Source organism: Pleurodeles waltl, chromosome 1_1 (genome assembly GCF_031143425.1).
Source record: "Pleurodeles waltl isolate 20211129_DDA chromosome 1_1, aPleWal1.hap1.20221129, whole genome shotgun sequence".
NCBI classification, from domain to species: domain Eukaryota; kingdom Metazoa; phylum Chordata; class Amphibia; order Caudata; family Salamandridae; genus Pleurodeles; species Pleurodeles waltl.
Window position 1 is genome coordinate 602,190,732 of NC_090436.1, and position 23,526 is coordinate 602,214,257.

The 23,526-nt window shown below is 42.4% G+C and overlaps 1 protein-coding gene across 1 annotated transcript in view; it reads left to right on the plus strand.

Moving 5' to 3' along the window:
• FER (FER tyrosine kinase) overlaps nucleotides 1-23,526 on the plus strand; it is a 772,263-nt gene that overhangs the window by 240,106 nt on the left and 508,631 nt on the right. Inside the window, exon 10 of the mRNA XM_069226363.1 lies at nucleotides 15,647-15,739. Within this exon, the coding sequence (XP_069082464.1) occupies nucleotides 15,647-15,739 (93 nt within the window). The remainder of the gene's footprint in view (nucleotides 1-15,646; nucleotides 15,740-23,526) is intronic.

The following is a 23,526-nucleotide window of genomic DNA, read 5'->3' on the forward strand; positions in this document are numbered from 1 at the left end:
TGATAAAGGATTTTGCAAGGATCACAACAGACTGCAAAGTACTGAAGATGGATTCCTGGACCTGAAGACCTGTAAAGGAAGGGGACCAAGAACAAGAGTCGCTAAAGTGTCCAAGCGGGGCAGGAGCCCACTAAACCCCGGATGAAGGTGCAAAATGACTCCCTCCGGTTGCAAGAAGATGCTGGTTTTGCACCAACGAAAGGAGGTAGGAGGTTCTGCCTTGTCCAGAAGGTGTTCCACAGCTTGGTGGTGGATGGCGAGTTGTTTCCTCAGCAAAATACCGCAAACAAGCCTTGCTTACCTGCAAGAGTCGAGGTTGAAGAAAAAGGGTGCTGCCCAGGCCCAGGAAGGACCACGATGTCGCCACTCAGGAGGGGAGGCAGAGGGGGCCCTCAGCAACGTAGAGCGCCCACTGGATGGAGGGAAGCACCCGCAGGAGCCCTTAAACACAGGTTCAAGAATACTGAACACAGTGGTCGTCTCAACACTGCAAAGAGAGTTCCCACGACACCGGAGGTCAACTCAAAGAGCTGAGCATCGCAGGACGGAGTGCTGGGGACCTAGGCTCGACTGTGGATGCAGGCTTTCTTGGAAATGTGCACAGAAGCCCTTGTAGCTGCAGATCACACAGTGCACAGGATTACTGTCGGGGGAGGGGATGCAAGTAATTACCTCCTCCAAATTCGGACAGTTGGACCTCTGGACAGTCTGGGTCAATTGGGTCCACCACCTGTGTTCCAGGGGCCACGCTAGTCAGCTGAAGTAGGGGGAAGACTCCGTCAACCCACAGGAGATTTCTTCGTGGCTTCCAGTGCAGGGTGAAGGCTGGCAGCCCCAGAGCATGCACCACCAGGAAACAGTCGAGAAAGCCGGCAGGATTAGGCGCTACAATGTTGCTGGTAGGCTTCTTGCTACTTTGTTGCAGTTTTGCAGGCATCCTAGAGCAGTCAGCCGTCGATCCTTGTCAGAAGTCGAAGAGAGAAGTGTCCTGGTGGATTATGAGGAGAAGCCCACAGGAGAGACCCTAAATAGCCCTGAGAGGAGGATTGGCTACCTACCCAGGTATGCACCTATCAGGAGGGGGTCACTGATGTCACCTGTTGGCACTGGCAACTCAGTGGCCTCCTGAGTGTCCCCACACCTCTGAAAACAATATGGCAGAGGTCTGAGACACACTGGATGAGCTCTGGGCACCACCCCTGGTGTGGTAATCGACAGGGGAGTGGTCACTCCCCTTTCCTTTTTCAAGTTTCGTGCAAGAGCAGGGACTGGGTTTCCTAAACCGGTGTAGACTGGCTTATTCAAGGAGGGCACCATCTGTGCCCTTCAAAGCATTTCCAGAGGCTGGGGGAGGCTACCCCTCCCCAGCCTGTAACACCTATTTCCAAAGGGAGAGGGTGTAACACCCTGCTGTCAAAGGAAATGCTTTGTTCTGCCTTCCTGGGACTGTGCTGCCCAGACCCCAGGAGGGCAGAACCCTGTCTGTGAGGTGGCAGCAGCTGTAGCTGCAGTGCAAGCCTCAGAGAGCTGGTTTGGCAGTACTGAGGGTCCATAGTGAAGACCCCAGGATGTATGGAATTGGCTCCCCAATACCACATTTGAAATGGGGGGGACAATTCCATGATCTTAGACATGTTGCATGGCCATATTCGGAGTTACCATTGTGAAGCTACATATAGGTATTGACCTATATGTAGTGCGCACGTGTAATGGTGTCCTTGCACTCACAAAGTCCGGGGAAATGGCCCTGATCTATGTGGGGGAACGTTTGCTAGTGCAAGGGTGCCCTCGCACTTAGAAACTTTGCACCTAACCTTCAGCAAGTGAAGGTTAGGCATATAGATGACTTATAAGTTACTTAAGTGCAGTGAAAATGGCTGTAAAATAACGTGTGCGTTATTTCACACAGGCTGCAATGGTAGTCCTGCGTAAGGGTTTGTCTGAGCTCCCTATGGGTGGCAACAAAAATGCTGCAGCCCATATGGATCTCCTGGAACTCCAGTGCCCTGGGTACCTAGGTAACATATACTAGGGACTTACAAGGGGGGGGGGGGGGGCAGTATGCCAATTAGAATTGGTTAATGTAGTCACTAGCCTATAGTGACACATTTAAAGGCAGAGAGAGCATGAGCACTGAGGTTCTGATTAGCAGAGCCTCAGTGACACAATTAGGCACTACACAGGCAGAAACATTAAGCCACAAACTATGAGCACTAGGGTCCTGGCTAGCAGGATCCCAGTGAGACAGGCAAAAACATACTGACATACATGTAAAATTGGGGGTAACATGCCAAGAATCTACAAACAGCCCCCCTTGATTCCAAGGTACATCTGGCTTTCAGTTCAGGCAACAAAAGAAGCCATCTACGGCCCACATTGTGGGGGACTAGCAATCTACACACAGGCCGCCCTGAAAGGCAGCCACAAAATGAAACCGACAGTGTGGAACAGCCTGAAAATAATTAAAAACATTCTCAAACAAGGTTTAAGGACACCTAATTTGGCACTCATGAATATTTATGTAACACCCAACACGGCATCTAAAGAAACAGCCACCGACCGCCTAAAACGGAAAACCTGTGATCTCCAAGAGGGGCCCCAGTTGACTGAAATACTTCCCTCAGGTGACTTCAACATGAACTTGTTGGGGTTCCAGCAAGAAGAGGAGATTTTATCCATCCAGAATACATTGTGGTCGGTTCCAGAACAAACTCAAAATCCCGCCTTTAAACATGACAGAAAGGGCAGGGAACTCATAAAGGAACTAGAGTTTCTTAATCTAAGAGTTATAAATGGCCTCTTCCAGCCCGACCAACCCCCCTCCTATACATTTCAGAATCATAAAACCTGTTCCTTAATAGAGTTCACTGTGCTTTCCACCCCTTTCATTCAGCTTGTTTTCGAGCTTCTCAGTTACACCAAGGGCAGAAAGCAACCATCTACTGCAGGAATGAGGTCTTACCTTTACTCTAGGCAATCATTCACTAGACAGAGCAACACATGGCAGCACTCACATGATAAATAGCGAGTGACTAAAATGGTCTTCTGGTACAATCCATGGTCTGTGGGATCTAGCAAAAAGTACATTCTCGGGTCTTATGGTGGAGGGAAGTGTATCCAATAGCACATGGGACCAGTTCACTGCCCAGTTGGTTACCCAATGCTTGTCTCTGGAAAGAAACTCTAGCAACCAACAAAGAACAGCATAGACCAGTGCTCATAGCAAAATAAAAGAATGGAAGCACTCTGTAAATCAAGCCATTTGGGCTTGCAAGAAAGCCCCAACTGACTAGTCCTTGAACGTCAAGCTGGTAATTGTGAAGTCTGCCCACAGAAATGAAGATGGGATCAGAAAAGGGATACCAACAACAATCTTGGGGCTAAGCTCTTATATGATTTGAACACCAACAAACGCAAGATATTTGGAAAAAAGTGAACAATGTAAAAATTTGTCAAAAATCAAATCAACAGTTGATATCTAAGAAGAGAGCTAGTACGTGTCTCTCGAAACACTTTGACCAACCTGAGAAACATAGTGCATCTGGAAAAGACTACTGCTCCTCAAACAAAGACTGTGCACGATCACCAAAATATCACTAGTGCAACACAGACCTCTAGACCCCTGAAATTTTGAGCAGGAAGAATTGAACTGCAAATTTCCAAAAGCTGCTGCAATGGGGTGCCAGATCCAAATGGCATTCTGCCAGTCATCCTCAAGGAGAAAACATCTTTCTGGACAAAACATCTTGGAAATCTGTATTTGAGAGCATAATAACTCAAAACACCACTCCCTCCTCCTGGAAAGAGTCTACTATTTTCTCGGTTCACAAAGGTGGCAGTGTCTCAGATCCCTCTAGCTATGGCCTCACAGCGCTTCTGGATGTGGAGTCCAAATACTTTGCTGGCTGTCTTTTTGAGGAGTTAACATCATGGGCTTCAGAACGGAATGCGATCCCGTTCAACCAAGCAGTGGTCACAAATATATGGGAACTACATCTAACTTATAGGCTGTATCACTGTTGTTCAACCAGCACAAGAAACACAGACAGCCCCTCTGTCTTTACTTTGCTGATTGTAAAGCTGCGTTCGATAGAGTAGACAGAAGAAAGCTCTGAAGCAAACCTGACAGCTGGAAAACTCCTAACCCTTCTTCATACTGACACCTGGGTTAGAATAAGGCTGGGCATCAGTGTTAATCTATTCAGAAAAATCTGCCATGAGGGACTAAGGCAAGGGTGTCTACTGGCTCCCACACTTTTTAATCTTTTTCTAGTAGACCTCCCTACCATTCTCGCCCAGGTGAACTTGCATGCTCCAAAATTAGGATGCATCCTGCTGCCATGTTTAATGTACGCAGACCACTTAGTCCTCCTTGGTTGCACAACAGTCTCCTTCAGAGACTCCTGGGCGCTAACGCCTTATACTTCAGTACGAACACAATGGAAACTAACCTGAAGATGACAAAAATCTGGATTCTAGGCAAGCCAGCCTTATTCTCCCATCAGTGACACCTGGGAGAAGGGAAATATAGAATTGGTATTGGAATGCAAATATCTGGGCCTGCTATTCGACAGGCACAACTCCTTTAAGCAACACTTGGAGTTTGACGCTGAAAGGTAATTTCCTTAATGCAGCCATTGAACACCTCAAGTCTTTAATAGTGATGTCGACATATATATCTCTTTTGAAAATTATACAAACCAAATTAGTTCCCACTGTAGCCGACGGGAGCAATGCACTGATAGGTAAGATACCTCCCACTTGGACAAAATCATTATCAGGCTCTTAAAGTCGGTTTGCCAGCTGCCACAACCCGTCCCCTTCCCAACTGCATTTAGAATTTGGTCGAACTAAACAAACCCTATCAAGGCAAGGATCATTCATCAAACTTTGCCATAATGCCAACGAGGGCACACTTGAACCATTACCTCTCGGAAGAAATCCGTTGTACAGTAGAGAGTTCTCTGCAGCCAGGTTTTATCTTTCCTCTTCCTTAACTACCTGTGGTTTAACTCATGAACGGGACACAATAAATAACTATTACCTAGTCAATGCCGTTGTAAACAGAAGGGTTAGAAGCACTTCACTGCTGGCTGACAAAAAAAGAGTTTACTCATCGACGGCATTCCTGGCTCGCAGTAGCATTCTGTGTCAAGCTAGCCCCCCAACAGTACCTAAGATCATACATCAAGGCACAGACCGAGAGATCATTTAAAAATTATTATTTGGGTTGTTTGCCATCACTCCTACACTTATCACCTTAAAAGTGCACCGCCAGCACAGAGACCTGATGGCTTTGCGGTCAATCGCTTGAAACTATAGTGCACCAAATTTGCATATGTGAGGCAAACCTGGAGGATCGGAAAGCTATATTAAGGCAAGCATTTATTGCAAAGGGATTGCACATCTGTAGGCAGGCTTTTATAGCCTGCTTCAACTTATCTGACTTTCAGCTAAATTGCAGATTGACTATATACATAACAAGACTGGACCAGGAAATTATTCATTTAACAGGCTGCACAACAGTAGAGTTAAATTAGGCATTTTAAACTCTTATGTCACTTTATATGAGGACGTCTCAACAAGACATGCCAGCAGTTGGAACCGCATGTGGGTCGAATTGGACATCACGACCCCCTCTGCATGAGACTGTAATTGCACTGACACTTTATTGATAACTTTAACATAGACTTGCACTGGCGCTCGATGCACTTTAAATGGATTATCCAAATTGGAGCAGTAGTTAGGGAGGCTTGACCCCTCCTATGTGCAAGCCTTTACCCACACCGATATCAGATCACTGAACTTCATGCAACACTACTCTACAACATCATTGCACTCTATGTCACTACATTCTATGCCATTCTGTTCTACTCTGCACCATTGATTTCTGTGCTACTCTACTCTGTACCACTCTACACTACGCCACTGCACTTTACGGGACTCTACACCACTGCATTCTACAACACTGCACTCTACTCCACTCTTTGCACTCTACTCTGCAAGTTCTACACTTCTGCACTCTATAGCACCCTGATGTACACCAGTGGTTTTCAACCTGTGGTCAGCGGACCTCCAGGGTCAGTGACTGATTTCCAGGGGGTCTGCAGGTCATGAGCACCTACCTAAGCCTTCTCTCATAATTGAAGGCAATTGGATTGGCGACTGGATAGGGAAGTGCCCATGTGCCCTCAAAGCACGCAAGACCTGCGAGTGACAGCGGGACTAAAATAAAATCAGGCCAATCGCCATTCAGCCTTAAGTTGAAGGGTGATTGGCCTTATTCTGTTATCTGTCTTTGAATCGCACTCACTTAACAGTGCTGGTGTCCCCTTGTGTGTAAGTGTGTGTAAACTGGGTCCAGGGCAGTTTGATGCCCCTACTCCACTTCACTTCTGGCCACATGACACATGCATGCGGAAGAGCTGGGCTTCTTGTTGTTTTGAGGATGAACGGTGTTCGGCAGCTCAAGGCCTGGGCCGGCAGAAAGGCACTTTTCCAGCTGGTGCCTCTTGACAGAAACATCATTGTTTTTATATTTGTTACTTCATTTGTGAAGCAGTTTTAAATTCACTGCAAAGTTCCTTGTATATCCAGCAGTTTTCAGGCAACAGTTAAAGTGTCAAGATAACTTTGGTGATTAATTTACCTGCTGGAGCGAGTTGGGAGTTTTGTCTAGTGGCTGTTTTGACTCATCTAAGGTAGCGCAGATGGTTAATATGCCTGCTGCAAAGGACGGGTACCATGCATATCAGAGAAAGCTATTTTATTTGCAAAGGTCAGTAGGTTATTGCTTTTGTCAGAGAGATTCTTTTGTTACTATACAGTTTATAAGTTACATTCGTAATCTAGCACAGTGGGCTATGAACTGCCAGTGACCTGCATGCAAACTGCATGGTACAAGTTAGAAAGGTATGTTTTTATTCGAGCCTTTGATTGTCCTGATGCTGCTAAAAAAGGTTTATTTGGGTAGAAATAAATTCCTATTATTAAAGTCAATGATAACCACTGTTATGTTTTGAATCCTGAGTTTTTGCATCCCCTGATGAAGTACTCTTAAAAAATGCCTACCAAAATGGATGACGTGAATCCTACACCTTGTAGTCCCCTTTACCTTACATATCATTTTCTACACACTTATTTACACACATATGATACATTGTCTCTGTAAGTGTGTGATGTAAAATGCCCTGACACCCTTCACTGGTATGAACGATGCTATAAAACAAATTAAATAAATGTGACAGAGGGGCTGTGGAGAGATGAGAGCACTTAAGGTTTTACTTCCTTTCCCCACCACATCAACCAATCAATCATATTTATAGAGCGCAACTACTCACCCCTAACGGTCTCAAGGACCTGAAGGGGTCAGTCCTCTGTGCTTCAGGCAAAGAGCTAGGTCTTAAGGTCCTTCCTGAATTGAGGCAACAATGGTGACTGCTTGAGGTGAAGAGGCAAGGTGTTCCAGCTCTTTGCTGCGAGGTATGCGAAGGATCTTCCTCCGGCCCAGGTCTTCCATATGCAGGGTATGGTGGCTAGTGTGGAAAGGTCTGGCTGGGGAGTAGAAGGTGATGCAGTGGTTGAGACATGTGGGTCCTAGGTCATGGACCACCTTGTATGCGTGGACGAGGAGTTTGTAGTTGATCCTCTTTTCGACTGGGAGCCTGTTGAGAAGTCCCTTAGTTGTCTGGTGATGTGTCTGCGGCGGGAGACGTCCAGGATGAGTCATGCGGAAACGTTTTGGATGTTTTGTAGTTCCTTCAGGTTCTTCTGGGTGGTGCCGGCGTAGAGGGCGTTGCCATAGTCAAGTCTGCTGGTGACCAATGCGTGGGTTATGGTTTTGTGGCAGTTGAGTGGGATCCATTTGAAGATCTTCTGGAAAAGTCGGAGTGTGTGAAAACAGGAGGATGTGACCGAGTTGACTTGATGGGTCATGGTTAGCGATGAATCCTGGATGAGCAGAGGTTGGATGCGAGGTTTGTTGGGGTGAGAGGTTCTGAGGGAAGCAGGCCACCAGGAGTTGTCCCAGGCTGATGTGGAGGGTCACAGGAAGAGGATCTCTGTCTTTTCCAAGTTGAGCTTCAGGCAGCTGTTCTTCTTCCAGGCGGCGATGGCTTCCATCCCATTGTGGAAATTCTTCTTCGCAGTTGTGGAGTTTGCGGCCAGTGAGATGATCAGCTGGGTGTCGTCGGCATAGGATACAATGTTCAGTCCGTGGTTCCTGACAGTGGATGCGAACGGGGCCATGTAGACTCTGAAGAGTGTAGGGCTCAGGAAGGAGCGCTGTGGTACTCTGCAGTTGATCTCTATAGGTTCTGACAGGTAAAGGGGGGAGTCTGACTCCTTGTGTTCTGCTGGTCAGGAAAAAGCTTTCTCAGATCTTATGTACCTAAAATCTCTTGGGAAATATAGAATCTGACCTGATGGCTCAACTTTCGAAAAAAAAAAAAAAAAAAATAACATTGAAAAGTTAGTCGCCGAGATGCTGCACCAACCTTCCCTTTCAAACCTTTTGAATTTTGTATATTTTTTCAATATAAAAAAATCTTTAGTAATTCGAGTATTTGTGTGTGTATTTTTTGTGAATTACTGTTTTAATGTTTGAAATTTAAATTGTACAAATTGATTTGGGGGTTGAGGAGTCCCCGGCTTCCAGTAGTGATCCAGTGGGGGTCCTCAGAAGTCAAATAATTGGGAGCCACTGCTCAACGCCACTCTACTGTACATCACTGTGCTGTGTGCTACTCTAAGCATTTTTGCTTTCTGAGCTACTAAATGCATATAGTTCATGCACATGCATTTACATTTTGTTGCCTGTTGCAAGTAAACATCTTTTCCTTTCACACTCCCTGAACTCAATCAAAATTGTTAAATAATTAAATTTAAAAACTCCTCTCGCTTGGAAATTGGAGAAACAAAAGTAAACACCCAACCCATTTTAAAAGAATATTCAGTAATTTGTTAGAAGACATAGCATGAGGTTGGACCTCGGTCTTTGAAACACTAACAAATTAAACAAGATAAGCACAGAATTTAAAAGCATCTTGTTATAAATTGGGTTTCTGGTTGGCAGAGATTTCCATTCTGTCCAAGAAGGGACAACAGTCCTAGTCCGGGTAAGTCTCAAACACTCCTTCGGTTAACCTGTGCTCACCCTGTGGTAGCTTGGCACAGAGCAGTCAGGCTTAATTTAAGAGGCATTGTGTAAAGTGTTAGTGCAACACTTTAAGCAGTAAAATAGTGTAAACACCACACAAAAAGACACTACACCTGATTAGAAAATTAGAGCTTATTTATAAACAAAACAACAAAAATCCATTCAGTGGAAGTCAATATGAATTTTTAAAGATGAAAATGAAATATATTGCTTAAAAGCAGATTGCGCCAACCAGGTATATCTGGTCGTGCTAGTCCAGATTAAATCCAAAAGGCTAGGTAATCTGTGATGGAGCGTGGGTCAGATACAGTCCTAGATAAATTGTGCTGAGGTTTTACCTTCTCAATCAGTGGGTCAAGAGTCTGTTTGCAGGGAAGAAGTTCTCTGGGAACAAGGAGAGCGCCGCTGGCGGTGGTCCGCAGGCACGGAGGGTCAGCTGGGCGTCATGGACAAGTGGCATGGAGCCTGGTGGTCGTGAGGGATGATACTTGCTGTGCAATGACATGAACTTGTGGCAGCTTGTGCCTGTTCATGGTTGCAAAGAGCCCAAAAACTTGATTTCAGGAGTCAGAAACCACTTCCGAGGACCCAAGACTGTTAGGGTATCTCTTGGGAGCCAGGAGCTGGTTGAAGATGGGTCAAGGAGCTGTAGCAGATGGGTTGGAAGTCTTTTGTGTCCTTGCGACTTCAGAAAACAGGAGGCAAGACAGCAAGCCCTTTGAGTCACATTGATTCTGAGATGTAGAGATGCAGGTCCAGTCACTCCCACTGTCTCTCCCAGGCAAGTCCGCAGGAGGCAGCAGGTAGCAGGTCAGCTCAGCTCAGCAGAGGTCCTTGAAGCAGCACAGCAGTCCTTCTTCCTGGCAAATACTCAAATACTCGGCACCAAGACGGGGTATTCACTGGAACTGAGGTCCAGAAATCAGAAACCGTTTTAGAATTTTATCAGATGCTATATCAGAGTCATCATTCCCTTCATGCAGTAGCTGATTTCTTGGCACCCATACAACTGCCCGTTTTACCTCAGGACACAGAAATTGATCTTTAGAGGGAAATCATATGTGAAGAAGTAAAGAGGTTTATTAAAAATCTCTTGCCCCATGTCCCAGTTGCCTGATTTATGGATTGTATAAACGCTTCTCATCTTTGCTGGTCCTCCTCCCAACTGGCTCGGTTGATGGAGTCAGTGTGAGGTGGACATAACTTTGCTACATAAATGCAGCAGGGCTAAAAAACAATGTGCGGCATATAGACTCATCCCACTTCTCAACTCAAACTTAAAATATGTAGATAAAAGTTGTGGTGAACAGACTGGAAAGGTGTATGCAATTTTTAATCTACCCAGACCAATCCGCATGCCAGTCTTTGATAGTATACTCAGGGTCCTGCATTAGATCGAGAAGGCTAATAGATGCTCCATAGTGATGATAATACTGGCTATCTAAGCGGAAAAAACCCTTCTATCATGCAAAAAGAATTTTTCTCCAGTAGATACTGGGCAAGATGAGGATTGGACCTAATATACAGCAATACATACAGGCTAGATGCAAGACCTCCGGCTAACTGAGAGAATTCAGGCATTTGTAGGCCCTCCTGTGGGACAAGACAGAATTGCCCTTTATCTTTAACCCTTTTCACACTCTCATTGAAACCGCAAGTCCAACTAATTAGACAATCCCCCAACTGTTCAGGTGAAAGAACATTGGGAGTTGCATGCATAATATGACTCTCTTTATAGACGAGCTGTTATTGTCTAGTGGACTCCCTAAATTCAGTGAAGGCAGTTATCCGACTTTTACAGCAGTACAAAAGAGCATCATGGTTTCATGTGAATTTTATTAAATCTGAAATCTTAAGCATTAAAATGGAACAGCAAATTAGGGGAGAGAGAGGAAATCCCCCACCCTTCGAATTGTCAAAAAGGGCATTAAATAGCCAGGAGTGCAGATCTCAATGATACTTCAAGCACAAACAATATAAAGCAAATAAAAGAAATAAAAAGCAACTTGGGTAGATGGGAATGGGTGTTTATTTCATCTCATCTCCATCTCCCGGATGGAAAGGCTGACAACCCTGAAGATGAACGTCCTCCCAATATTACTGTACTTATTGCAGGCTTGCTGGTCATGATACCCACACAAGATATGTGCATGATACAATTAGAGTGTAATACATTAATCTGGCGGACAAGCAAATAAAATAGCCAGAAGGTGTTGCAGGAAGTTAGGGATCTTTGCAGCAGCAGCACAGTTGCACCTTGCCTTTGAATGGTCACTTCGAAAAACTAAAAAACACTGGCCGATCATGGGAATGCACCTACTGGGTAGGCTGTTATAGAACTTGATCTGGATCCCCTACAATCCTAACCAAACATGGCCTATGTTTCTGACATTGTAAGATTACTCACTGAAGCATGGGACTCTCAAGGGACAAACTTTCCATCCCTTTTTACCCTGGTGTTGAATAAGTCTGATCTTATCCTGGCTCTAGATGTGACAATTTTGTGTTGTGGAGGACGGGAGACTGCAAAGTGCTGATGGATCAGTTTCAGGGCTAAACGAGTAACTCATTCACCCAGTGCAAAAATGCTAAATGTTCTGAAACATACCAGTGATTTCACAAGGTCCAGCATGTTTTTAGTTCATAAGAATTTTATGGGATTTTATTACAAAACAAAAGAAACAAGAATATTTGAGACCATATCATATGTAGATTGACAATTTATTAGTAGAAGCCACAGATACTTTTCTTATAGAAGACCGGTGCTGTCCATTGTGATGGGTATAGAAGGGGAAAGGAGAAGGGTAGATGAATACTAAGAGTAGCTAAATCAGGGAGAGGCAAAGGGGAACAATCAGGATGGGGGTAATAGTAAAGTAAAGCATCTAGAGCTATTTTCATGAGTCTGAGCAGCTTGGTTATTGTTAACCGATCGATAGTAGTATGAGCAGATGGAGAAATTCTTGTGAGTTAGGGAGACAAGTTTGGTAGTGATCAGGGTTTAAAAAAAAATTTTTTTAGATAAATATTGGTCTAATTTGGACCATAGCTGGCACAAAGTTTTATTTTTTAAATTGTATTTGTATATAGGTAGAACATCTTCAGGAGCATACCTAGGCCCTTCCGGTGTGGTATGGTAGGTTATTTTAGCTCTTCCATTGCAGAGGATGGTTTTGACAGCTACTTCTAGTAGTATATCTAGTAGACGTCTGGTTGCATTGATGGAGAGAGGGGAAGTAATGATCCATGGTTCTGGTGCATTGATGATTGGTTTGAGTTGTAGGTCTATTTGGAGTATCTTGTTTAATGCGTAGCCTATGTCTTTCCAAATTAATATAGTAGTTTACAATAGAAGAACTTTTATTCTAGGTCTCCTTTGGTTTCCTTTCATTTCCAACAGACGTCAGATTGTAATAGGCCAGACTTAAACAGCTTGTTTGGGGCCCAAAATGATCTATGTATCTTCAAGAATTTGCATTGAATAAAGAGGTGAAAGTTTGGATTTTTTTATGAATTTCCATATACTTATCTATTGCGAGTCAGTATGAGGTTGAAGGTTTAACCTAATGCAGGATTGTTCCCATTTTGTTTGTATGTGGTTACTCCTGCTGGCATTATTGGTGTTTATTAGTTTATAGTTTTTTGCTGCCATATGTCCTAAAGGGGTGATGCTTCTAGTTAGATTCATTAGCTCAAGGGTATGAGGTTTCTTCAGTTTATTGAGGGCCATTTAAATTTTTAGGAATTTATTAAATTCTATATTTAATAGTTTGTGTTTTTGTTGAATCATTGTAAAAGATTCTGGATTGTCCAGAGAGCCTAGATGCCTAATGTATATGATGCCCTTTATATCCATACTTCCTAGAATAGTGTTTCCATCTATCTTGCAAAACAGACAGTCCCTTATGGATGCTAATGACAACCCTTGTATTTTATTAGTACATAGTCTTCTTGGGTATTTGATGGCCTATATGGAGTATTTCAGTATGTTGGAGAAGTGATCAACTTTGAAGTGTTTCAAGGTAAGATGCAATTGGAGTTATGGTCTTAAATAGATTCTTATAATTGGGAACATTTGGTAGTGGGTATTCTGGAGTTAGCCAATGTGAGGCTTGTCTCACTAAGAATGCTACTTGGAATTTGAAGAACTTTGGCAGGCTAGCGCTGCCCTATGTTTTATTTATTCTCATTTATACATTGGGATTATCTTTTTATATATTTTGCCATATGAATTTCGAGATAGTTGTATTACGTGTACTTTAGAAGTTTTTAGATAGTAGCAGTGGGATTATCCTTATGATACAGTTAGCTTGAGAAGCAATCATTGTGATGCACTTTGGACTACCCCGCTACATAATACATTTGGGTGACCAGGTTTCTGTTAGTTTTGGTATTTTAGTATAAGAATGTTCTCAGTGAGTTCTGTAGTAAGTTAGTGAAGTGAATGTCTAAATATTTGATGGTCTTGTTTTACCATTTTAGGCCAGTGTCCTCAATCGTAGGGTAGCAAAGTGAGTTTGATGGGAACACTTCAGTTTTCTTTGTATTTAGGGAGTAGCCTGAAGCATGTGAATGATTTGATTATCTGAAGGATTTCTAGTATTGCTGATTCGGCTTCTCTCTGAAAATATTAGCATACTGTCGTCCATAGACAGCTACTTTTTGGTTTTCTGTCCTGAATTGAATGCTCCGATATGGAGATTAAATTTGATGTATGTAAGCAATAATTCAGTCCTTAGTAGGAAGAGTAGTGGGGAAAGGAAATGGCCTTGCCTCGTACCTTGGTATAGATTGATTTCCTTTCATAGGGAATAATTGATTCTAATGCAAGTAGGTGGGTTCTTATAGTGGGTAAATGTTATGCTTTTAAAGGTTGGTGCTAAGTTATAATTGCATATTAATGTTCCTAGGAAGGTCTGTGACACTTTATCAAAGGCCTTTTCAGCAGTTCAAGCCATGGCCATTAACCGAATTTAAGAGATATTTGTTCTTTCTGTAACATGGGTAAATAGTTGAATATTGTCAGACTCCGGTCTTCTTTTTTCAAAACCCTTTTGGGAAGGACAAGTTAAGTTAGGCAGGATTTTCTCAAGTCTAGTTGTTTGAACTTTAATGCAGATTTTAAATCAGCATTGAGTAAGGATACTGGTTTCTCGTTTTTGGATTATGTGTGGTACTTGTGGATCACTACTATATTGGCTTCTGAGCGGGTATCGTCTGTTGAGCCTGTAACAGTGTAATGTTCAAAGGAGAATTGCCATACGATCTATTAATTGGCTATGATTTTTGTTTATTAGAAGCTGGTGGAAAAACTGTCTGGATCAGGGGCCTTGCCAGGCTGATATTGCCTTTCGAATTCCATGTTTACTGTTTTATTTTGTTCTCTTTAGAGAAGAGATTAAGTTTATCTAGGTAAATTTAGCAGTCTTTTTTCCGCCGTATGTCTTTCTTAGTTGTGTGGGTTGGTATAGTATTTGTTATAGCAAGTGCAGACTTCTCTTTTATTGCTGAATAAATTACTTTATTTTGTTGGGCTTTGAGCTATCCTGCTAGATTTTTCCGAGCTTTACAAAATTTGCACCTTATTTTGCTTTTATGGTTAGCTCTCTATCTAATAATTTTGTTGTAATTATATTTGAGATTCTTTAATTTTTCTATGGTATTTTTTAGGGTTGCTTTATAGTAGTTGGCATTCTCAAGTTCATTTAGCTCTCTATTTTTTGTTTATATTCGTATCGTATTGAACATAAATCGGATCATATCTCCTTTGACCATGGCTTTTATGGCATTCCTTAAGTGTCAAGGAATAGATTCAGGGATGTGGTCTCTTAGAAAAAGTTGGAAATGTTTTTTGTTATTTGTGCTGCAGCTGTCTTATCATTTAGAATCTCGTCATTTATTCTCTAAGAATTTTTCCCTTTCGAGTAGTTGGAGATTCTGACACCTGTTGTTGTGCAGGCATGATGAGAGAATCGCAACTATTTTAGGGTTAGAGCAATTAGGGGTGAGTATGTTGTTCGCCAAATTGGTCTATTCTTCAGAGTGTATTGTGTAGTTGTTAATAAAAAGTAAATTCCCTTTCTGTAAGGTTGCATAGTCTCCAGATATTTTTTAGTTTCTTTAGGTTGCAGAGATTCTTTATCTATTTGTAGCATCTGCTAGACCTGTACTTGAACAAAAATATCCTTTTAAAAATATTATCTCATAGGAGGTTGAAATATCCACCCATAGCCTTCCTGAATTCTTTTATGTCAAGCATTCTTTTGTTTAGCGTTGATCTGAACTTTGATTTGTTTTTTGTAGGGGTGTAAATGTGATTTTGCAAGAAGAAGTGTTAAAAAAATACAGTGGGTGAATTAAACAGATCAAACTATCTTATATTTGACATACACAAAAAAATCACTTGTTCAAAGTTATCAGCTCATTCTGTTATTTCAGCTGGCCCCTTTCCTTACTGATATAACTGTGATTTATGTTTTTCCTGGTTAGGATAAGAAGGAACGTGTTTCAAAGTTTGATACTCTTCGCCACTCCATAGCTGGCATAATACGGTCCCCAAAGTCAATGTTGGGCTCATCCTCGGTAAGTCGAATGTACCAAGTGTTTATAATAAAAACCCAGAAAGTAATTTGATGGCTAAAAGTAGTTTTCTGTTCATTTATACATATATACCTTGTGCTTCAGCTTATATGCTAGTGAACATGTTCTTATTTCAGTTTTAGTTTTTATAATTTAAAATTATTTGTGAATAGTCTAAAAGAAATAGTGAATTGTAGAGCCACTGCAAACTATTGTGTGCATTAACAAGAAATCCAAGTTACCTTGGGCTGCTGAATTATTTGAAAGTTACTGTAATCACTGCTAATAATAATTCTGTGTTAACAAGCAAAGTTATCAAGATTCTTCTATAGTGTTTCACAACTTCTCGCCAATCTTTGATTTCCCTTGCTTCCCAAAGATGTGGGTACAAATACATTTACATTTTTTAATAGGTAAATTGTCATGGGGTTATGCTTTTTTATCCTTTTCTCCCCTTAGATTCATGTTGAGTGTTACTGTTTATTTTGCCATTATGCCTCAAAATCCATTGCAAAGTCTTTTCTTTTTACTCTGAGAAAACTTTGTTACATACTCAGTGGCTGTGTCAGTGACTGTGTGCGTGACTCAGTGGGTGTATGAGTAGCTGTATCGTAAATTGAGTGGGTGAGTCAGTTTCTATCTTTTAAGTAGGATAGTGAGTGGATGTGTGAGAACTTGTGTTGATCAGAGGGTGGCTGTGTGAATGGCTGTATGGGTGAGTGAGTGGATATGTAAGTGCCTGTTCATGTGAGTGAGCTGGTGTGTGAATAGGTATATAGTTAAGTGATTGCGTGTGTAAGTGACTGTAATAATGATTCAGTGACTGTATGGGTGAGTGTGTTTTGGTGTGTCAGTGTTTTTACAGCTGATAACTGGATGTGTCACTAGAATAGTGATCTATTAATGGGCTGCTTGAGTATGAGTGGGTGTGTCAATGGGTGTGTGAGTCTGTGAATACCTCACTTAGTGTGTAAGTGGTTGTGTCAGTGGCTGTTTGACTGAATGAATGTCTGTATATCACTAGTTTTATGCATATCTGAATAACTGTTGGATTTGTGTGTGTGGGTATACGAGAGTTTGTATCAGCAAATGAGTGGATGTATGACTATGTGGATGATGTCATCAGTGATGTCACTGACCATATCATGAGTGATGTAATATGTGAGGTCATACGCACTGCATTAGGGAAGCGCAAGTTAGTTAGCTCAGCTAACTATTACTGCTGAATTTCTACAGTTATGTATGAGTAAATGTAGAACCTAACTATAACATCCATGTAACATTTGTGTTTTTCCAGTGAATATGAATATATATATATATATATGTTCAATGGCATGTGTAGCTGCAGATACACATGCTGTGCATATATCGCCATCTAGTGTTTGGCTAATTCCCTTTGGCACAGCGTTTGTTTTGCCAATAACTTTGGCATCCTTTGATGAATCTTGATGAAATTGTAAAAACTTGTATGCTAATTACTTCAGCTGCTGTATGTAAAGTTTTGGGGTGATTTGTCAACCTGGGGCAGAGGAAAATGGGGGTGCCCCAAAACATGTTTTTCCAATGGAATTTCCCAATGGGGATTTTGAACACGACTACAGTCCGAACCGCTAAACGGAATAACACCAAATTTGGCAGAAAGGTAGATCTTGGTCCCAAAAGCACACTTTTTGTGATGTGGTGTAAATTTGTTATGTAGTTTTTGAGTTAATAACGTAAAAAGAAATATAGATATCTAGGGATGCAGATCCACCCGTGGGGGATTCACAAATCCCGAAATGAAGCAAGGCCCTGAATTTCTGGCTGTAACCTGACAAAGTTGCAGTCACCATTTCCTTTGTCACAGGGCCTGGGGAAGGGCAATAATGTTGTGTAAAAAACACAGATAGGAGATATCATGACCCTGATGTGCAAAAAAATTGCACTTTTTTTGCCTGATCCGCAGATCCACAGAGTTCACGCATGACCGTCCCCCCAGTGTAAATTCATGATTGATCAGCGGATCTAAAACCCAGTGGGGAAAAAATATACACCCACTTAAACACCAAACCCCTGCAGCGCATGGCCAAAGGCCGGGTGCTGCGTGGGCTTCAGTGTATGCGCGGGGCCTGGTTGTATTAATGTACAGTAAATAGATACTATTTTATGTTACAAAAACATAGAAATGTACTGAATAAATCAAAGGTTACAGGGATGTTATAGTTAAGTTCACGTTTTACGCATACAAAACCATAGAAATTCAGCAGTTCTAGTCATACTTGTAGTTATACTTATCTGAAGAAACTAGAACTTATGCCGTAGAATAACTATAGGCTCAGAGTTATAGTTTCTTAACACAAGTATAACTATAACTTCTGAATTTCTATGGGTTTGTGTGCGTAAAATGTGAACCTAGCTAAAACATCCCTGTACCCTTTGTTTTTTTTTCGGTGAATAAATAAATACACATATATATATATGTGTGTTTGATGGCATTGTAGCTGCAAATACACATTCTGTGCATATCTCGCCATCTAGTGTTGGGCTCGGGGACTTACAAGTTGATTTTCTTTCAAGAAGTCTTTTTTCAAGTCACGGGATCGAGTGACTCCTCCTCTTGGTGATAATGCGCATGGGCATCGACTCCTTTGTTAGATTGTTTTCTTTCCACTGCCGGATTCGGACGTGATCCCGCTCACGCCGGGACTTTTGGTTAGAAAATTCTCTATTTTCTCAAACTTTTCTCATATTGTTGGTATTTTTTCGAACGCAGTTTCATCTGCACTTGATGCAATAGTACCGTCGGGATCAAGGAAACACCCTTTCGGGCGCTCGCGCAACTTTGGACCAGGTTGGCCCTACTGCATCATAGCTTAATGGATTGGACCCCTTTCCGATTCTGTCCTCAGTACCGCACAACATTTCCTTACACGGACTAGCACTTGGTCTGTAATCTCTGTCTTTCTCCGGAACATCGAGATGAAAACTGTGAGGTGTGTCAGTCTTTTTGATAGAAGAAAACGTTAAGCGATCGAAGGGCATCAAGACTGGAGAGGACGTCCAAACATACAGAGTCCACCACTGACATCCTCGAAGAGGAGCCGGGACAAACGGCAGTTTCAATCCCAGACTCCGACTCTGAGCAGGATTCAGATGATGACAGCCAGCCAAAAGAAGCGGCGGAGTACATGAATACACCTCCCCAACACCAGCATTTAAAAAAATCAGGCAAGGCCTTGGGTGCATCAATACTGTCAAGCCATGGTTCCAAGCTGAAAAAAATGAATTGTCGACTGACGCTTGGGTTTGGTGCTGAAAAGGGCAAAACACTCTATCAGCAGGTTACCCCGCCTGTTTCGGTGTCTGGGTCGAGCTGAAAAATACAAGCCTCAACCTCCGAACCGAGTCGATACCCAACATCATTGGATCTGAAAAGAGTACGCTCAGCTTCGGAGCCGAAACCTCACCTACCAGCTTCGGACCCAAAACATCTTGGCCTCACTTAAGAGCCAAAAAAGACAATGTATACATAGGAGACAGGGCTTTCGGCTCGAATAAAACAGGTGCCCAAAACATTTGCTGAACATTCCTCTAAGGGCACAAAACACACCTCTGAACATCAAATGGAGGAATCGGACATTCAACGTATTTTAGAGCTTATGGACAGCAAACAAGGAAGAATCCAAATCCAGAAAGAGATTGGAAAAAGTATTACTTCTCCGCCTCCACAGACTAAAAGAAAGTTAGCATTTCAGGAGACTCGTGATACTGCCCAACACCTGCAAAAATTTACAAGCAGAACGAAAAACCAAAACCTCTTGAGCTTTCTCCACCACATTCACCACAACTTTCTTTTTCACCACAACCTCTCACTCCACCACCACCTTCAGCATCACACTCTCACACTTCTCTCAAGAAAGGGGTGATACCAGTTACACTGTAGACAAATGGGACATGTATGATTCGGATCCAATCCCATCTAACTATCCGGATCTCTATCATACCAGGCCATCTCCACCAGAGGATAGTACATCATATAACCACGTTATATCCAGGGCAGCTGCATACCATGGAGTACACATGCATGCAGAACCTTTAGAGGAGGATTTCCTTATTAATACCTTATCCTCATCTCATAAGCAATACCAGTGTTTACCAATGCTTCCTGGTATGCTTAAGCATGCAGAAGAAATATTGGAAGAACCAGTTAAAGCTAGGGTTCTGACACAGAGGATTGACAAAAAGTATAAGCCTGCACCAACAGGGCATATTTACATCACACAACAATTACCACCAGATTCTGTTGTGGGTCAGTGAAGCCTGGAAGCACGCCAATAGTCAATCTTCTGGGGATACCCCACCCCCTGACAAAGAAAGCTGTAAATTTTATGCTGGGGGAAAGGAGTAGCAACACAAGCGGCCAGTCAATGGCATGTTGCCAATTCCCAGCCCCTCTTAGCAAGGTATGACAGGGCACATTGGGACGAGAAGTAAGAATTCTTGCAATACCTACCCAAAGAACACCAAAAGCGGGCACAGTAAATTGTGGAAAAAGGTCAGGCCATAACAAATAACCAAATTAGGTCTGCTCTAGATGCAGCTGACCCTGCAGCTAGAGGGATTAATACCAGCATCACGATTAGACGACATGCATGGTTGAGGTCCTCAGATTTTAAACCAGAGATATAACAGGTGGTCCAGAATATGCCGTTTAACAAACAGCAACTTTTCGGACCTGAGGTGGACACAACCATAGAAAAACTCAAGAAAGACTCTGACACAGCAAAAGCCATGGGAGCCTTTTATACCACACCATTCCAGGGTTCCTTTCGGAAACCACAATTTAGGTGAGGTTTTAAAACCCAAACTGTAGAGGCTTCCACCTCCCATTCAAAGCAAGGACAGCAGTATTACCCATGGGGGTCATTCAGAGGCTCTGACAAAGGACGAAATTTCAGAGCCAGAGGTAAATTTGCAGCCTCAAAAGGTGCTTCCACACCCACTAAACAATGACTTCCCAAACATCCCACAATCCCAAATGCCTCCTTTGGGAGAAAGACTGCAACAATTCCATCCTCACTGGCAAAACATCAGCACAGATCAATGAGTACTCTCAATTATCCGCAATGGTTATTGCCTAGAGCTCATCTCCGCTCCACCAAATATTCCACCTCGTTCTCACAGACTTTCTCCAGAACATTCTATTCTACTAAAACAAGAGGTACAATCTCTATTACTCAAAGAGGCAATAGAAATAGTTCCCATCTCACAGCAAGGAACAGGAGTTTACTCCCTATACATCCTTATACCAAAGAAGGATGGTAGTCTGAGACCCATTCTCGATGTCAGGTCTTTAAATGTATATATCCTGTCAGAACATTTTCACATGGTCACTCTACATGATGTAATTCCCTTACTACAAAAACAAGATCACATGACAGCGTTCGATCTAAAAGATGCTTACTTCCACATTCCCATACACCCCGCTAACTGCAAGTGTCTAAGGTTCGTAATCACAGGCAATCACTTCCAATTCAAGGTACTACCCTTTGGGGTAACAACAGCACCAGGAGTGTTCACAAAATGCCTAGCTGTAGTAGCAGCATACCTCAGACGACAACACATACATGTCTTCCCTTATCTAGACGATTGGTTAATTAAATCCAGCACCATTCTAAAATGCCAACAACACACACTACACAATAGATACCCTACACACATTAGGGTTCACAATCAGTTACCAGCAATCTCATCTTCATCCAGCACAAATTCAACCTTATCTAAGCACAATTCTGAATACTCAATCAGCATTAGCCTACCCAAATCCACAACGGATACAAACCTTTCACTCCCTCATATCCCGAATGAGGACCAATCAAACCTACACAGTAAGATTTGTCATGAAACTATTGGGAATGATGGCACCATGCATAGCAGTAGTACCAAATGCACATCTAAACATGAGACCACTGCAACAGTGTCTCTCGCAGCAGTGGTCTCAGGCACAGGGTCAGCTACAGGATCTAGTGTTAGACCGCTAAACTTACAGATCTCTGTAATGGTGGAATCACAACCACTTAGCAAAGGAGTGACCATTTCAAGACCCTGTGCCACAGACCATAATCACAGATGCGTCAATGACCGGTTGGGGAGCCCATCTCTACAATCTAACGATACAAGGGGAATGGGATTCAATCCAACAAATTTATCACATAAACTGCTTGGGATTATTAGCGTTGTTCTTAGCCATCAAGGCATTTCAACCACAGATCATACACAAAATAGTCTTAATAAGAACAGTCAACATGACAACAACGTATTATATGAAACAAAACAGGTGGGGGACACTCGTCCCAATTGTCCCTTCTAGCTCAAACAATATGGAAATGGGCAATTCATAATCACATTTATCTGCTAGCGGAATACATCCGAAGGATACACAACCAGCTAGCGGACCTTCTAAGCAGTACGCAGCCGCAAATACACAAATGGGAGACATGTAATTCAATATTACTTTCAAATGTGGGGAACACCAAACATAGACCTCTTCGCAACAAGCGAAAACACAAAATGCCAAAACTTTGCATCCAGATACCCACACCCTCAGTCCAAGGGCAGTGGTCTACGGATCAACTGTTCCGGGATATTTGCTTACGCTCCCCCCCCCCCTGTTAATTCCATTTCTTATCAGCAAAATGTGTCACACTTCCCTCACCATGATACTCATAGCTCCCATGTGGGCATGTCAACACTGGTACACAACACTGCTAGATCTGTCAGTAGTACCACAGCAGATGCTTCCAAACAGACCAGACCTGTTAACTCAGAACAAGGGTCAAATCAGGCATCCCAATCCCAGTGTGCTCATCTTGCCCATTTGGCTCCTGAGGTCATGGAATTTGGATACCTACAGCTTCCATTAGAATGTATGGACATTCTAAAACAAGCATGTAAACCAGCAACCAGACAGTGCTAGACAAATAAATGGAAAGGTTTTGTATACTACTGTCAACCCAAAAATATCGATCCACTAAAAGCATCAGTTCAGGATATTGTGTGTTACTTGCTTTATTTACAAAAAGCAAATCTTGACTATTTCTCTATTAAAATTATCAGCCTACCTACAAAACAAAGAGCATACCTCTCTGTTTAGTGTTCCTGTTATAAAGGTATTTATGGAAGGGTTTAAACGCATTATTCCACCTAGAGTTCCACCAGCTCCTGCATGGAATCTTAATATTGTGCTCACAAGACTTATGGGTGCTCCATTCGAACCCATGCACTCTAAGTTATTCAATTTCTAACATGGAAGGTTGCTAGGACTTTAGGAAAACTAAACAACTTTCTGTTACTTTTCAACAACCTCATAAAGGTAATCCAATTTGAAAACAAGGATTAGCTAGATGGATTGTAAAATGTATTCAAACATGCAAAAAGGCAGCTATTAGGAACTCCAAAAGCAAATTCCACTAGAAAAAAGGGTGCCTCTATGGCATTTTTAGGAAATATACCAATGGCAGATATATACAAGGCAGCCACATGGCCCAGACCACACACATTCACTAAACATTACTGTGTGGATGTGTTATCTAGACTACAAGCCAATGTTGGCTAAGCAGTGCTAAAAACACTATTTCAAACTACTTCAACTCCTACGGGCTAACCATCGCTTACTTGGGGGGAGAACTGCTTTTTTGTCTATGCACAGCATGTGTATCTGCAGCTACACATGTAATTGAACAGAAAATGTTATCACCAGTGTACATCTGTTAGTGGCATGTAGTGCTGCAGATTCACATGCGCCCTCCCTC